This window comes from Papio anubis, chromosome 3, assembly GCF_008728515.1.
Source record: "Papio anubis isolate 15944 chromosome 3, Panubis1.0, whole genome shotgun sequence".
Taxonomy (NCBI): domain Eukaryota; kingdom Metazoa; phylum Chordata; class Mammalia; order Primates; family Cercopithecidae; genus Papio; species Papio anubis.
The window spans coordinates 147,490,479-147,507,722 of NC_044978.1; the positions used below are offsets into that span (position 1 = coordinate 147,490,479).

General features: G+C 38.4%; 1 protein-coding gene across 9 annotated transcripts in view; it reads left to right on the top strand.

Annotated features, from left to right (window-relative positions):
• The first annotated feature begins 1,339 nt into the window (after positions 1-1,339).
• Positions 1,340-17,244, top strand: part of TMEM156 (transmembrane protein 156) — a 59,526-nt gene continuing 43,621 nt past the window's right edge. For 5 of the 9 annotated variants that reach the window (XR_004182811.1, XR_002522015.2, XM_021938360.2 and 2 more), the window contains exon 1: positions 1,354-1,553. Coding sequence is in view for 7 of the 9 variants with exons in the window: in XM_021938360.2 (XP_021794052.1) it covers positions 1,466-1,553 (88 nt within the window). In the remaining 2 variants the exon portion in view is untranslated. Of the gene's footprint in view, positions 1,554-8,169; positions 8,262-17,244 lie in introns of all 9 variants that reach the window. The other 4 variants (XM_021938363.2, XM_009206673.4, XM_021938359.2 and 1 more) reach the window with 4 other exon arrangements.

Genomic DNA, 17,244 nt, shown 5'->3' on the forward strand with positions numbered 1-17,244 from the left:
TTGCTCTGTCACCAGGTTGGAATGTGGTGGTGCGATCTTGGCTCACTGCCTTCCAGGTTCAAGCGATTCCTCTGCCTCAGCCTCCTGAGTAGCTGGGATTACAGGCCTGCGCCACCACGCCTGGCTGATTTTTTGTATTTTTTAGTAGAGACGGGGTTTCACCATGTTGGCCAGGCTGATCTCGATCTCCTGACCTTGTGATTCACCCACCTTGACCTACCAAAGTGCCGGAATTACAGGTGTGAGCCATGGCGCCCGGCTGTGGTACCATTTTTTAAAATCAGAAAACAGTAACAGTGAAAACACTGGATATCTGGATTTTCTAAATAATAATATTTGTTTGCACATACGCTTTATTCACCTTAAGTTCTCGCTACCCTTCACTTTAAGACAAAATATTTTATTTCACTGGGATTATCATCATGAAATATATATATTTTTTTGACATGGAAACTGGAAATGTGGATTCTGTAACAATAATGACTGTGTTTATAGCCGTAATGTTAATCAGTTCCATTCTACTGCTAGACTACAGTATAGTAAAGTAAAACCAGAATTTTACATGTGTCCTCAGTGTATCCTTACTTTTTGTACTGTTTCTATCTTCTAGATGTACTATTTTCTGAACACCAGAATTCAGCAGAGCACCTGGCACCAAACAGGATTGACAATCATTTAATAAGTAAATGAATGAGTGATGTCCATACAACCTAGACATGACTGACATTCACCCTTTTCTTTCTTTCTTTCTTGAGAAGGGGTCTCACTCTGTCACCCAGGCTGGAGTGCAGTGACCTGTCATGGCTCACAGCAGTCTCAAATTCCTGGGTTCAAGTGATCCTCAGCTTCCTGAGTAGCTGGGACTACAGGGGTGCACCACCACACCTAGCTATATTAAAATTATTTTTGTAGAAAGGAGGTCTTGCTCTGTTGACCAGTCTGGACTCAAACTCCTGACCTCAAGTGATCCTTCTGTCTTGGCCTCCCAAAGTGCTGGGATTACAGATGTGAGCCACTTCGCCAGCCCACTGTTTTATTTTTGTGAGTATATTGTGGGTTTATATTTATAAATTGGTTGGGGAGAAGATCCCCTTGCTTCTTGAGATCATTTTACCTTTCTTGCTTAGAAAGAAAGGTAAATAATAATAAAGTATAGGTAAATAATAATAATAATAAATAATAAAGGTAAATAATTATTTACCTTTCTTGCTTAGAAAGGTAAATAAATGATTTGAAAGTGCTTATTGGAGGGTAGTTTTTTTTTTTTTTTAAATGGAAAGTGACTCAAAAGTGAAGTCTCAGTTGAAGACCTCTTTTTTTTTTTTTTTTTTAAGTCTTACTCAAAAGGAAGTGAGTATGAGGTGAATTGCATTAATCTAAAGTACTGCAGAGATGAAACTTAAAGCAGGAAGCAACATACCATGAGTGTACTGGAAGGGAACACATTTGTGTCATGTGAAGAGACATGACAAAAACAGCCCTTCTTAAATTATTTGTGGCAATAGTGATCACATTCATTTTAATTTTGCCGGAATATTTCAAGACACCGAAAGGTGAGTTTGTAATTGTAATCTAGCTTTGCCTTCTTAATTTTAAAAAATTAGTGTCAGCTAGTGGTTACAGAAAAGATCCTCTTTTTGGATACATGCTGCATAGGCTGAAATTCTAGATCTGAAAAACTAATAAAATAAAACAAGATTGCAATTGTAGTTGACTGTTATATAGTATAGTAACCTAATTCATAGTACTTAATTATCATAGCATACCTAAAAATGAAAATATTTAAAATCTGTAGTCAAGATTTCAGACATTGAGATTACAACAATCTCATCATGATTTTGCTCTTTGAAACACTTTCTTCAAAGCAGCCTTGTTGTTGTTGTTGTTGTTGTTTTTTTGTGGGATGGAGTCTCGCTCTGTCGCTCAGGCTGGAGTGCAACGGCCCAATCTTGGCTCACTGCAACCTCTGCCTGCTGGATTCAAGCAATTCTCCTGCCTCAGCCTCCCGAGTAGCTGGGATTATAGGCGCCCACCACCACATCTGGCTAATTTTTGTATTTTTAGTAGAGACGGGGTTTCACCATGTTCAGACCAGGCTGGTCTTGAACTCCTGACCTCGTAATCCACCCGCCTTGGCCTCTGAAAGTGCTGAGATTACAGGCTTGTGCCACCGAGCCTGGCCCAAAGCAGCTTTAAGTATGCGTTTACTTTCTGGAATTCTTTAATGAAGAAAGTGATATTTATTGTGTTAAAAATTCTAGAATTCCCTCTACTACAACTATTTCACACAGATAACTTACTGTCACCTTTTGACAAGAAAAAGCATTTATGTATTTTGAAAATACAATTAAAATAAGATGGGTGCAAATTTAAACAGATGTGTGTTTATGTATTTGTAACTGGAGAAAAATGGAACAAAATTAACTTTGTGAACATTTCAGAAAATTGTAATATAATCGCTGAAACCTAGATTAGGAAAATAAATAGGTATAAATTTAAACTATTTTGATATGCTAGCAAAGGACTTGCAAATGTATTAATGTGAGTGTTCAGATGGTAATTGTGCTCCCTAGCACTTAAAAAGAAGGAAGGGTGAAAAGAAAAGGCTGTATTCTATCATTAAATAGTCTTTATATGAATTGGATTAAAATCAGAGAAAAACTCATATTTGATGATTTGCTGCAATGAATATTTATTGTTGCATATACGTAATGCTAAGTAGCCAGATAAAAATATTTTTGCTAATTATATTTGATGACGTATTTCAATGATTATTTGATGTTGCATTTACATGATGCTAAGTCACGAGTTAAAAATATTTTTGCTAAATAAACACTATGACTACAATTTGGTTTTCTGGCATTATGTTACTTAGATGAAGCAATCATAGCACATATTTTCAATGCTTGATTCCACTGGGTTATAAAGAGAATAGTTAGAATAAAGATAATCTAATTTTAAGATATTGTGGGCTGAGAGTAAGCTCATTTAATAGTTATCCAGAGTAGGTTCTATCTATATATCTATCTAGCTATCTAACTAGCTATCTACATCTAGCACCTCTTAAAAATCAGGTTGGATCTAATAAAAACCAGGTAATCATCCCCAACATGACTTAATTAACTATTGGTTAGTATTTTATGAGAACTAGTGGCTACAGGAGCACGTTAAAGGTTTTCATTTTGGGGCAGATACATAGTTCTTTTAGTTTTTGTTTCTCAAAGTAAGAAGCATGGCCTTCTGGGGCAGTGGTAAGCAGAAAGAAGACAGATGAAGCACAGAGAAATTCTTAGTGGGGGACAGATGGGAGCCCCTTCTATTGGTGGGTAGAAGAAAGAGCTCTTATAAAATCCATCTTAGCCAAACTTCCTTGGCCTAATAGTAATGTGTCAGTGTTCTTCTTCACCTTGTCAATAATCAACCATCATTTATGATGATGTTTGTTCTCTTGCTTTCAAAACTGGTTACATCAGCTCCCAATACCTTTATTGCCTTCCCAAACGTAAAATAGCTGTTTCTCTTCCCCTGGTCCAAGAATAGCATAGATATTACTCCAAATTCTTTCTGGGTTGATGGATTTTTTTTTTTTTTTTTTTTTTTTTTTTTTTAAGAGACAGGGTCTTGCTATGTTGCCTAGGCTGACTCCTGGACTCAAGTAATCCTGCCTCAGTCCCCAAGCAGCTGGGACTACAGGCACATACCACCACACTCAGGTGGATTTATTGGGGAATTTTGTTTCAAAGGAACCCTACTCGGGGGGCCAACAAACAAAAATGTTCAAAAACCACTGTCTTCTTTTACATTATTTAATGGTAGAAGGAATTTTGCACAGAGCTGCCATAAACAAAAAGTTGATTACTAGGCAAAATGTTATACACATGCAATTGTGTAATAATAATAAAATAATAATAAAAACGATTATATTTTTATAATGGTTTATGGATCACCAGGAACATCTTTTTGTAGCCTCATTTAATATATCCCATATTGATTAAATGAAGAAAACTTGGACATAATTGTCTTGATTTTTAAAAATTAGTTCTTAATCACAATAATAGTTGACCTACGAAATGAGTTAAATTGACAACTAATACTAAATAAAATAGCTAGTAAAATGATTTGATGATAAGCAAGAGTGTTCTAGAAGTGCTACAATTAACCTTGTGAAATTCCCCTGTCTAGTCTTACTTCGTTAGTTAGTCTTTTTTTTTTTTTATTTTTTTCTCATGTTCTATTCACTTTAATTTCTAAGATAAATATTATAAAATAATTTTACTTATAAATTATTCACTGATACCCTGTCTTTAACATGTCAAATGAATTCAAAAGGAATCTTAATGAGGAATAATATACTCATGAGGTTTGATAGATTTAATTTCAAAATAATAAACCCTCTGAAGTCCTAAGTTAAAAATAAAGCACCTTGTTTGATCATTTTTCATCAAGAATGTATCTGAGTCTCTGAGTAATTATTAGTAGGAATATTCCATTATCACAATTACACAGTATACGCTATTTAGTTTTAACTTTACCAAAAAAGGGAGCTACTTCAACACTGTTTGAGACTTATAATGGGTTTGCATTGGCTATGCACTACTAGCAAGATAATCTATTTTACAGCAGTGTTTTTTAACCTTTCCATTTATTTGAAAGGCAGCTAATATATAGTAGTTAATATAATGGTTTGATGCATTTGTATTACATGTAGATAATGGAGATACAAAAAGGAGTGGTGGATATATTTTGATTCAGAGCTTCTTGCAATTAGGGGAGCTGGCTTACTCCCAAATAAGAGACTTTCCAAGCTGTTTTTGTTGGACTTACAGTGTTTAAGAGAGAGAGACTTGGCTAACTCTCGTGTAAATCCCAGTCATCTTTTATTTATTTATTCTTTCACCTGTGATAGAAACCTGGGGCTACAAAAATGAAAGGCAACTCTTCCATCAAGGAATTTTCAGTCGGGGGGAATGACTGACTGGCAAACAACTAAATAAAATACAGGAATTAACTAAAACAGGGATGTAAACAAGATGCAATGGGAACATACACATTGCTTCCACATCAGTCTCTGGGAGGACATTCTTTGTATTTCCATTTGCAAAGAGAAATAATTCAGAGTTTGAATGATCAGCTAATATGCCTTCTTATCTGTTTGCAAAAGCACTTTTCAAGAGAAGAAATGATGATTATTAAATAAAATATTCTCATATCAGTATATCAATAGTTCCTGAAAGAGGAAATTGCAGTGAGTCACACAAGTGTACTCCCAATGATTTGTGGTGATACAGGCTAGGAATAGCACAGATGAGTCCGGGTGCGGTGGCTCACGCCTGTAATCCCAGCACTTTGGGAGGCTCAGGCAGGTGGATCACCTGAGGTCAGGAGTTTGAGACCAGCCTGACCGACATGGTGAAACCCTGTCTCTATTAAAAATACAAAAAAATTAGCTGGGGCTGGGGGGCGGTGTAATCCCAGTACTTTGGGAGGCCGAGATGGGTGGATCATTTGAAGTCAGGAGTTCAAGACCAGCCTGGCCAAAATGGTGAAACCCTGTCTCTACTAAAAAACTAAAAATTAGCCGGGCATGGCAGCATGCACCTGTCATCCCAGCTACTCTGGAGGCTGAGACAGGAGAATCACTTGAACCCGGGAGGCGGAGGTTGCAGTGAGCCGAGATTATGCCACTGCACTCCAGCCTGGTGGACAAAGGGAGACGCCTTCTCAAAAAAAAAAAGAAAAAAAGGAAAGAAAGAAAGAGAGAGAGAGAGAAAGAAAGAAGGAAGGAAGGAAGGAAGGAAAGAAGGAAAGAAGGAGGGAGGGAGGGAGGGAAGGAAGGAAGGAAGAAAGAAAGGAAGAAAGGAAAAAGAAAATTAGCCGGGCATGGTGGTGGCGTGTGCCTGTAATCCCAGCTGCTCTGGAGGCTGAGGCAGGAGAATCGCTTGAGCCTGGGAGGCAGAGGTTGCAGTGAGCTGAGATCACCCCATTGCACTCCAGCCTGGGTGACAGAGCAAGACTCTGTCTAAAAAAAAAAAAAAAAAGAAAAGAAAAAGAAAAAAGGAATAGCACAGATGAAAACACCTCAGACCTAATTTTATCTAGCTGTTTTGACTTCCTCACTTTCTTTTAAGAGCCAAACTGACATAAACTCTGTTTACCAGCTTTCATTTCCCCTTCTATTTCACACTTTGTGATGGAAATGGTGGTATAATGAACAGTGAAATTGAAGAAAACAAAGAATAAAGGAACTATAGGATAAACTGACATAATATGAGCATATGTTCACAGTGTTTAAGTCTATGTTATAAAGACCACCACATCAAGGGTAATTGCAATTAATTTCCTGAAAGTGTTATTCTAGTTCTCAAAAATGAACGCTCTTTTTTAAATTCATAAATATTTAATAAGTAATCCCCAGTAAGGCCTTATGACTATTCAAACAATTCTTTTTTAATTTTAACAAATACATTTACATGTGCCCGTAATATGCCAAGTACTTTGACATATATTTTACAAAACAATAATTCATTTTAATGTATTAAATATTTCTACTCATGGTGCAGCATCATTCTCAAGAGAGAATGTTCTGAAAATCTTTAGAAAGAAGGAATAACACTAGATGGATAAATATACTTTGTGGTAAGATTTTGCTTCTTTTTAAAAATTTTTATTTATTTATTTTTGAGACAGCATCTCACTTTGTCACCCAGGCTGGAGTGCAGTGGCATGATCTCGGCTCACTGCAACCTCCAACCCCCTGGTTCAAGCCATTTTCCTGCCTCAGCCTCCCGAGTAGCAGGGACTACAGGTACCCACCACCATGCCCAGCTAATTTTTGTATTTTTAGTAGAGATGGGGCTTTGCTATGTTGCCAGTCTGGTCTTGAACTCCTGATCTCAAGTGATCCACCCGCCTCAGCCTCCCAGAGTGTTGGGATTACAGGTTGGAGCCACCACATCCAGCCAGATTTTCTTATTGAATTTTCTGAATCATTACAGTTTTAAAATGGCCACTAATGGACATGACATTTTCTTTTTTTTTTTTTGAGACGGAGTCTCGCTCTGTCGCCCAGGCTGGAGTGCAGTGGCGCGATCTCGGCTCACTGCAAGCTCCGCCTCCCGGATTCACGCCATTCTCCTGCCTCAGCCTCCTGAGTAGCTGGGACTACAGGCGCCCGCCACCGCGCCCGGCTAATTTTTTGTATGTTTAGTAGAGACGGGGTTTTACCATGGTCTCGATTTCCTGACCTTGTGATCTGCCCGCCTTGGCCTCCCAAAGTGCTGGGATTACAGGTGTGAGACATTTTCATGTATGTATTTTAGGCAACTATGTGTTGGCAAAAAAAAAAAAAAAAAAAGGTGTTAAATAAAATGCTTTTCATCACTTCGACAGAACTGGCTTTATTCTCTAATCTGTTAGGTTGCAATACCTACCAACAACCCTAGCTTAGGGTGCTTTCTAACTGCTTGTCTCATTGTTATGGTGGATAAATGCTCTCTTAGTATATCTGTTTTGCTTTTTAATTTAAAAAAAAATTTTTTTAAAGAGAGACAGGGTCTTGCTTTATGGCCCAGGCTGGACTCCAATTCGTGGGTTCAAGTGATCCTCCCACCTCAGCCTCATGAGTAGCATATCTTTTTTGCTTTAATAGAAAAAAAAAGACTTTCTCTAAAACATTCATATGGTGATGTATCTTCCCCTTACTCTGTTCTGTTTCTTTTCTCTTATCACTTATATTTTATTACCTATATGATTTATTTATTACGCATTTTAAAAAATTACCTGGTTTCTCCAAATAGAATGTAAGCTCCATGAAACCGAGGTTTTGTCTGCTTTGTTCACTGATGTGTTTCAAGCAGTTAAGAGCGTGTCTTTCATATTAGGGGCACTCAGTGAGTATGTTGAGGGAGCAAACTTGCTGAATCATACTGTTGAGGAAATCAAAAGAAAACCTTGAAGGAGGCATTTCTGATCTGACGTTCCCCAACATCTTGTGATTTAGGCAGGCCGAGTGTTATCCTCATATTTTTGAAAGATTAAGCTTCATCACAAACCTAGAGATTTTAGGTTGTGCTAGCGTGTGAAATTTATTTTGCAGAATATTTTACTTGTAAAGAAAGATATGTGTCTTTTTACCCGGAGTCATTTTCCTGCCATTTTCTTTATCTACAGGGAATTTCATAATATTCATTTACTGCTCTTATTTTGACAAGTAAAATGAGCAGTCTCCTGTGTCTCAAACCTGCCTTTCGAATATTGCTACGGTATGTTAAAAGTTATCCCAAACTTTGCTACCTGCCTCCAGGAAACATTTTAAATGGTCTTTCCCAAATATCCTATGAATAAATCCATAGTCCCTTGCTCCTGATTTGGCTGACACTACAGATATATCACCCATACACAATATGATATGTTTTTCCCCATTTCCTGCTCAGTATTACCAGAGAGCCTTCAATGATTGGCCCCCAAATTGAAATATAATCTAGTTTTTGCTATTGAAGTGGATACTCTTTTTGAGTTTATTCCAATCTTTTTTTTTTTTTTTTTTTACACAGAGTTTTGCTGTGTCACCCAGGCTGTAGTGCAGTGGTGCGATCTCAGCTCACTGCAACTTCCGCCTCCTGGGTTCAAGCAATTCTCTTGCCTCAACCTGCCGAGTAGCTGGGATTACAGGTGCCCCCACCACGCCCAGCTAATTTTTTGTATTTTTGGTAGAGACACGGTTTTGCCATGTTATCCAGGCTGGTTTCAAATTCCCGAGCTTAGGCAATCTGCCCGCCTCGGCCTCCCAAAGTGCTATAGGCATGAGCCACCACCCCTGGCCTATTCCAATTGTTAAAAAGGGCAGACCTGTGACCAAAGGAAAATATCATACGTTAATGAATGTCTCTGTAAATTAGCTAAACCATAAGGTCTCTCCTATCCTGGCAGCGAACATTTTTAAATTGCTGAATTATGCTATAGAATAACTAATCATGTGAAAGATTTTTAGAAATAATCGACTACTTTTTTAACAGGCATAATTTACAATAAATTGGAAAGATCTTTTTTAAAAAAAACTTTTATTTTAAGCTCACGGCTACATGTGCAGGTTTGTTATATAGGTAGATCCATGTCACGAGGGTTTATTGTACAGATTATTTCATCATCTAGGTATTGAGCCTAGTACCCACTAGTTATTTTTCCTGATCTTCTCTCTCCTCCCACCCTCCACCCTCTGGTAGGCCCCAGTGTCTGTAGTTCCCCTCTATGTGTTCTCATCATTTAGCTCCCACTTATAATTGAGAACATGTGATACTTGGTTTTCTGTTCCTGTGTTAGTTTGCTAAGGATAATGGCCTCCAGCTCCATCCATGTTTCTGCAAAGGACATGATCTCTTTCTTTTTTATGGCTGCATAGTATTATAAATGGTGTATATAATACCACATTTTCTTTATGGAAAGATCTTAAGTGTTCAGTTTCATGAATTTTGACATTTGTGTGCACCTATGTAACTACTATCACATACCAGATACAGATTTACATCGCCCCAATAAAGATTCCTCTGACTTGGCCAGGCATGGTGGCTCATGCCTATAATCCCAGGACTTTGGGAGGCTGAGATGGGCAGATCGCCGGAGGTCAGGTGAAACTCTGTCTCTATTAAAAACACAAAAATTAGCTGGGTGTGGTGGCACGTGCCTATATTTCCAGCTACTCGGGAGGCTGAGGCAGGAGAATCACTCGAACCTGGGAGGGTGATGGCTGCAGTGAGCTGAGATGGTACCATGTCACTGCAGCCTGGGCAAAAGAGCAAGACTCCATCTCAACAAACAAACAAACAAACAAAAGATTCATCTGGCTCTTTCCTTTCAAATCTCCTCCCACATCCCCAAGGTAACATCTGACCTGTGTCACCATAAGTTAGTTTTGTCTCTTCTTCTATTTCGTGTAAATGGACTTATCACACAGTAAATATTTAAATATTTTTGGTCTGTTTTTTTGTTTGTTTGTTTGTTTTTGAGATGGAATCTTGCTCTGTCACCCAGGCTGGAGTGCAGTGGTGCCATCTCAGCTCACTGCAACCTCTGCCTCCTGGGTTCAAGCGATTCTCCTGCCTCAGCCTCCTGAGTAACTGGGACTACAGGTGCCCACCACCATGCCTGGATTTTTTTTTTTTTTTTTTTTTTTTCATTTTTAGTAGAGATGGAGTTTCACCAAGTTGGCCAGGCTAGTCTCGAACTCCTGACCTCAAGTGATTCGTCCACCTTGGCCTCCCATAGTGCTGGGATTACAGGCATGAGCCACCGTGCCCGGCCTGGTCTGGGTTCTCTACTTAACATGTTTCTGAGATTCATCCATGCTATTGAGTGATTCAGTAGCTCCTATCTTTTTGTTGCAAAGTACTCCATTACATACATACACAGCATTTGTCCCTTTATCTATTGGGTTATTTCCAGTTTGGGCTATTATAAATATGCTGCTATGAATATTATTGTACAAATGTTTGTGTCAGTGTATGTTTTCATTTCTATTCAGTAACGCTCTAGTCATGGAATACCTGGGTGTCTTAGTCAGCTTGGGCTGCTATAACAAAGTGCTGTAGACTGAGTAGCTTGTAAACAACAGCCTTCACAGTTCTGGAGGTTGGAAGTCCAAGATCAGTATGCCAGCATGGCTGATTCTGATGAGGGTCCTCTTCTGGGTTGCAGAATGCTGACCTGACTTTTCTTTGTATTCTTACAGGATGGAAAGAGAACTAGTTACCTTTCTGGTCTCTTCTTATAAGGGCACTGATCCTATCCATTAGCTCTCCACTCTCATGACCTAATTATCTCCCACAGACCCCACCTTCAAATACCATCATATTGGAATTTTAGGGGGACACAAATGTTCACTCCATTTCACTGGGTATATTTAATTTTACAAGAAGCTGCCAAATGTTTCTCCAAAGTGGTTGTACTAGCAATATGTCTAGTAGCAAAAAATTCTCATTTTCTCTAGTTTATATTTAATATACTGAATCAATAACATTTAGAATATGTATAGTCAAAGAAATAATCTACATTTCTTTCAAAGTTCCCTGACAACTACTTAATGAGGTCTTGGGAAAATATGAGTTGACCTAGAGTAGCCTCTGGTGTGCCTATTATCTGTCAAATAATGAAGATTTTAATGTAAGTTTTCACTTATTTGTAGAGGTCAATGGATGGTTGAGATTTCTTTTCTTGCAGTCATACCCTGAAAAATATTCCTGGCACAAAATATCTAAAAATGTGTAATACAATGTATTTAAAACTTTAGAAATGTAGAGTTGAACTGTTGAGAAAATAAGACTCCTTGGAGGCAGAAAATGAGTAGGAATTATAAATACATATGGGTAAGCAAGAGTGAACAGATTAGTGCCTCGGGAGCATCTGCAAATCTCTGGTAGCCTGGAATTTCAGTTTCACTGGGTCATATGTCAGGAGACAGAAGGCAAAGTCTAAGACTGAGATATGACTGAGATACTCTAAAGTGATATGCTCCATAAAACAGTAACCTAGGACAAATTATGTCTGGTTTTGAGGAAACTTGTCTGTCTTCACTTTGGCTATGGGTGGAGAAAGGAAGAAGAGTCCTTTGAGAGTTTGTAAACACAGCTGGCCATAAGTAGGATGTTGAGGATCATTACCTGTGAGGTGTGAAAAGTCCAATCCAGGAATGTAGTTAAAGCCACTTTGGGTTAGTGGTGCCATTAGACACCCATCAGAGGAAAACACCAATCCTCTCTGGAGGAAAACATCTTTACACCATTCCTCAAATAATTTCCCAAAGTGAAATTCCAAGGAACAATAGCTATTATCAAAAATCATAAAACACATGAAAACTCAATGGACAAGAATCAACAGAAACAACAAACAGTAGAATTGGATCTTCAAGGAATTCAGATGTTGGAATTACGAAATATAAAATAGAAAATAGTTTGTTTCAATACATAAAATATTACATCAAAAAGTATAAGTAAGCACAGAAGAATGTAATCAGACTCATTTCACACCATGTACAAAACCCAACTCAAAATGGATTAAAGACTTGAAGACCTAAACTGTAAAACTACTAGAAGGAAACATAGGGAAAAAGATCTATGACATTGGTCTGGGCAATTTTTTTTTCACTGACATACAAATTCTTTTCAGGGAATAAAAATACATACTTGATATGGTTTGGCAGTGTCCCCACCCAAATCTCACCTTGAATTGTAATAATCCCCACTTGTCAAGGGTGGGACCAGGTGGAGGTTATTGAATCATACGGGTGGTTCCCCCATACTGTGTCTTGTGATAGTGAATAAGTCTCGTGAGATCTGATGGTTTTATAAATGGGAGTTCCCCTGCACAAGCTCACTTCCCTGCCACCATGTAAGACATCTCTTTACTCTTCCTTCACCTTTTGCCATGATTGTGAGGCCTACCCAGCCATGTGGAACTTAAGTCCATTAAACTTTTTTCCTTTAAAATTTACCCAGTCTTGGGTATGTCTTTATTAGCAGTGTGAGAATAGACTAATACAATACCAGACTATAAAAACAAGCCTCAATACATTTCAAGCAATTTTTAATATACATCTCTGACTAAATGAAATTAAATTAGATTCTAGTAACAAAAAGAAAGTTAAAATAGGTAACATATTTGGAAATTTAAAAAATTCACTTCTAAATAACCTATAGTTGAGAACAAGTTATAATGGAAATTAGAAAATACTAGTAACTGAATGATTAAAAAATACTATCTGTTTAAACTTATGCAATATTACCAAAACATATAACTTTAAATGCTTATACATAAAACATCAGAAAAAGAACAATAAGATAAACCCAGAAAGTAAAGGCAGGAAATAATAAACACAGGAGCAATAGTCAATGAACTTAAAAGAATAGATATAGAAAGGATCAATAAAATCACAAGTTGGTTCTTTCTTTTTTTTTTCTTTAGACGGAGTCTTACTCTGCTGCCCAGGCTGGAGTACAGTGACTCGATCTCAGCTCACGGCAACCTCTGCCTTCTAGGTTCAAGCAATTCTCCTGCCTCAGCCTCCCAAGTAGCTGGGACTACAGGCTTACACCACCATGCCAGGCTAATTTTTTGTATTTTAGTAGAGACGTGGTTTCACCATGTTGGCCAGGCTAGTCTTGATCTCCTGACCTCGTGATCCACCTGCCTTGGCCTCCCAAAGTGCTGGGATTACAGGCGTGAGCCACTGCACCTGGCCAAGTTGGTTATTTTAAAGGACTAATTGTATGCACAAACCACTGGAAAGATTCATATGTTAGTGTATTAGTCCCTTTTCATGCTGCTGATGAAGACATATATCATTTATAAGAAAAAAAAGAGGTTTAATGGACTCATAGTTCCACGTAGCTGGGGAGGCCTCACAATCATGGTGGAAGGTGGAAGGACGTCTTACTTGGTGGCAGGCAAAGAAGGAATGAGTGCCAAGCAAAAGGGGATTTCCCCTTATAAAACCATCAGCTCTCACCAGACTTATTCACTACCTTGAGAACAGTGTGGGAGAAACCGCCCCATGATTCAGTTATCTTCCACTAGAGGGAATTATGAGAGCTACAAATCAAGACGAGATTTAGGTGGGGACACTGCCAAACCATATCAGTTAATTTCTTAGGGCTGCTATAACAAATGATCATAAACTTAGTGGCTTAAAACAACACAAATGTATTGTCTCACAGTGTAGGTTAGACATTCAACAGAGGTATCCCCAGGCTAAAATCAAGGTATCAGTAAGATTGTGTTCCTTTGTGAGGCTCTAGAAGGCAATCCATTTTCTGGCTGTTTCCAGCTTCTGGAAGCTGTCTGAATTCCTTGGCTTATGGCCGCCTTCCATCTTCAAAGCCAGCAATGGCCTGTTGAGTCTTTCTCATATTGTATCACTCTGACATTGACTCTTCTGCTACCTAATTCCACATTCATGATTACATTGGGTCCACCCAGATAATCCAGGACAATTTTCTTATTTTAAGATCAGCTGATTAACAACCTGAATTCTATCTTCTGCCTTAATTCTACTTTGCCATGTTATATACTATATTGACAGGTTCCAGGAATTAAGATAGGGACATTTATTCTGCCTGCCAAAACTGAATAATAAAAAAAACGAGACAAGGTACAAGTAACTAATGTTAGAAATGAAAAAGGGGTATAACTATAGACATAGCAAAATTAAATATATAATAAGAGGATATTGTGAATAATTTATGTCAATAAATTTGAAACACAAAGACACATATCTAGGAAACTTAGGAAGCAACGGAAAGCCCAAGAGTTTTACAACAATTAAAGAAACTCATTAAATGGTTTAATCTTCTCTGTTTCAGATGATTTTCACACTAGTTTCAGATGATTTTTCAGGCAAGCTCTGCCAGACTTTCAAGAAACAGACCAAACAAATAAATGCAATTTTATGTAAATTTTTTCAAAACATAAAAAAGAGGAGACATTTATTTCTTTTTAAACAAAAAGATGAAAATTTTATTTACTGGGAAATTCTTGCTGATTTTTTGTTGTTGTTGTTGTTGAGATGGAGTCTCGGTTTGTTGCCCAGGCTGTAGTGCAATGGTACAATCTCGGCTCACTGCAACCTTAGCCTCCTGGGTTCAAGTGATTCTCCTGCCTCAGCCTCCTGAGTAACTGGATTATAGGCACGCACCACCACGCCTGGCTAATTTTTGTATTTAGTAGAGACAGGGTTTCACCATGTTGGCCAGGCTGGCCTCGAGTTCTTGACCTCAAGTGATCTGCCTGCCTCAGCCTCCCAAAGCTCTGGGATTACAGACATGAGCTACCACACTTGTCTCTTGCTGATTTTTTCATAGGGGTGTGACAAAAGCAACATCAGAATTTATTGTGATTCTATCTACAGAAGCTGGAGAAGATGATTTCATTTGTTCATTAAACCCCTCAATGTCTTCTACCTGCCTTTCCTAACCTTTACATTCAAAATTATCTTCCTGCCTATATATCTGTTAGTCAATAATCTTTCTTCCATTAAGTTTATGAAATTCTTCATGACGTGATATGGATTTTGACAGTGCTGTTTTTGATGTCATAATACATGGCAGAATGACTTGTGATAATATCACTTATAGCTTATTCAGGGGTCAGTAAACTATGGTCTTTTACAGCCTTTTTTGTTTAAAATGGTTGGGAAATAAAAGAATATTTTATGACATAAAAATTATATTAAACTTGAAGTTTAGTATCCATAAATAAAGTTTTATTGTAATGCAGCTGTACTCATTTTTACATAAATTTTTTTGTGGCTGTTTTCATTCTATAAGGTGAGAACTGTGTAGGTGCAACATAGATCATATGACCCACAAAGCCTAAAACATTTACTAAATGACCGTTTATAGAAACTAAGTTGCAGACCATGGCCTATATATTTACATTACACTACAATTATAAAATATAGGTGTTTGACAGTATTTATACCTTTGGATGAATAACCTTACATAGTGAAATGTATAGGTATATCTATATTACAGATATATCCTCTTTTTACCATTTTTCAGTTGGCTGTTTTAGCTTTTCTAAATACATAATTTTGTCTGTAAATAATTATGACAATTGAACTGGCGCAGTGGCTCACGATTGTAATCCCAGCACTTTGGGAGGCTGAGGTGGGCTGATCATGAGGTCAGGAGATCGAGACCATCCTGGCCAACATGGTGAAACCCCTGTCTCTATTAAATACAAAAAATCAGCCGGGCATGGTGGGACGTGCCTATAGTCCCAGCTACTCGGGAGTCTGAGGCAGGGGAAATCGCTTGAATCCAGGAGGTGGAGGTTGCAGTGAGCTGAAATCATGCCACTGCACTCCAGCCTAGCGACAGAGCAAGACTCTGTCTCAATAAATAAATAAACCAATTATGTCATACTACTCTTTTTTTTTTTTTTTGAGACAGATTCTGGCTCTGTCGCCTAGGCTGGAGTGCAGTGGTGAGATCTCTGCTCACTGCAACCTCTGCCTTGCAGGCTTAAACCATCCTCCCACCTCAGCTTCCTGAATAGCTGGGACCACAGGCATGTGCCACCACGCCCAGCTGATTTTTGTATTTCTTTGTAGAGACGAGGTCTCACTTTGTTGCCCAGACTGGTCTCGAACTCCTGAGCTCAAGAGACCCACCCACAGTAGCCTTCCAGAGTGCTAGGATTACAGGCGTAAGCCACCATGCCCAGCCTCATACTACTCTTTTCCAACACTTCCAAGCATTGTTTCCTTCACTTCTTTCTTTCTTTTATCCTTTCTTTTTTTTTTTTGAGACACAGTCTCAATCTGTTGCCCAGGCTGGAGTACAGTGGCGTGATCTCGGCTCACTGCAATGTCTGCCTCCCCGGTTCAAGCAATTCTCCTGACTCAGCCTCCCAAGCAGCTGGGATTACACGCACTTACCACCACGCCTGGCTAGTTTTTTTTTTTTCTTTGAGACAGAGTCTTGCTCTGTCACCCAGGCTGGAGTGCAGTGGCGTGATCTTGGCTCACCGCAACCTCCACCTCCCAGGTTCACGCCATCCTCCTGCCTCAGTCTCCTGAGTTGCTGGGATTACAGGCACCTGCCCCACACCTGGCTAATTTTTGTATTTTTAGTAGAGATGAGGTTTCACCATGTTAGCCAGGCTGATCTCAAACTCCTGAACTCAAGTGATCCGCCCGCCTCAGCCTCCCAAAGTGCTAGGATTACAGGCGTGAGCCACCACTCCTGGCCTATTTTTGTATTTTTACTAGAGACCAGGTTTCACCATGTTGGCCAGGCTGGTCTCAAACTCCTGACCTCAGGTGATCCGCCTGCCTCGGCCTCCCAAAGTGCTAGGATTACAGGTGTGAGCCACCATGCCCGGCCTTCTCCACCTATTTCCAATCAATGTTTCCTCCTAATTGCATTGGCAGATTTTCCTGGCAAATATTTATAGGGAAAATTTCTTGCTTTTTCATAACTTTGACATAAATATTTATAGTGTTTCACCACTAAAATATATTTACATCCATATCCTTAGTGCTATAATATATTGATAATTTGGTCTGAGACAGATTTTATAATGTAAGAATATTTCTCTTTTGCAAAGAGGATTTATAATAATTTGCAAATAAATTGGATATTTATTAAGTGCTTTTTAAGCATCTAGATGTAGTTCATATTGTTTTAGACCCACTGATGTAATGTATTTCATTAATATCTTTTTAAGTACTGTATAATTTTTAAATTTTAGATT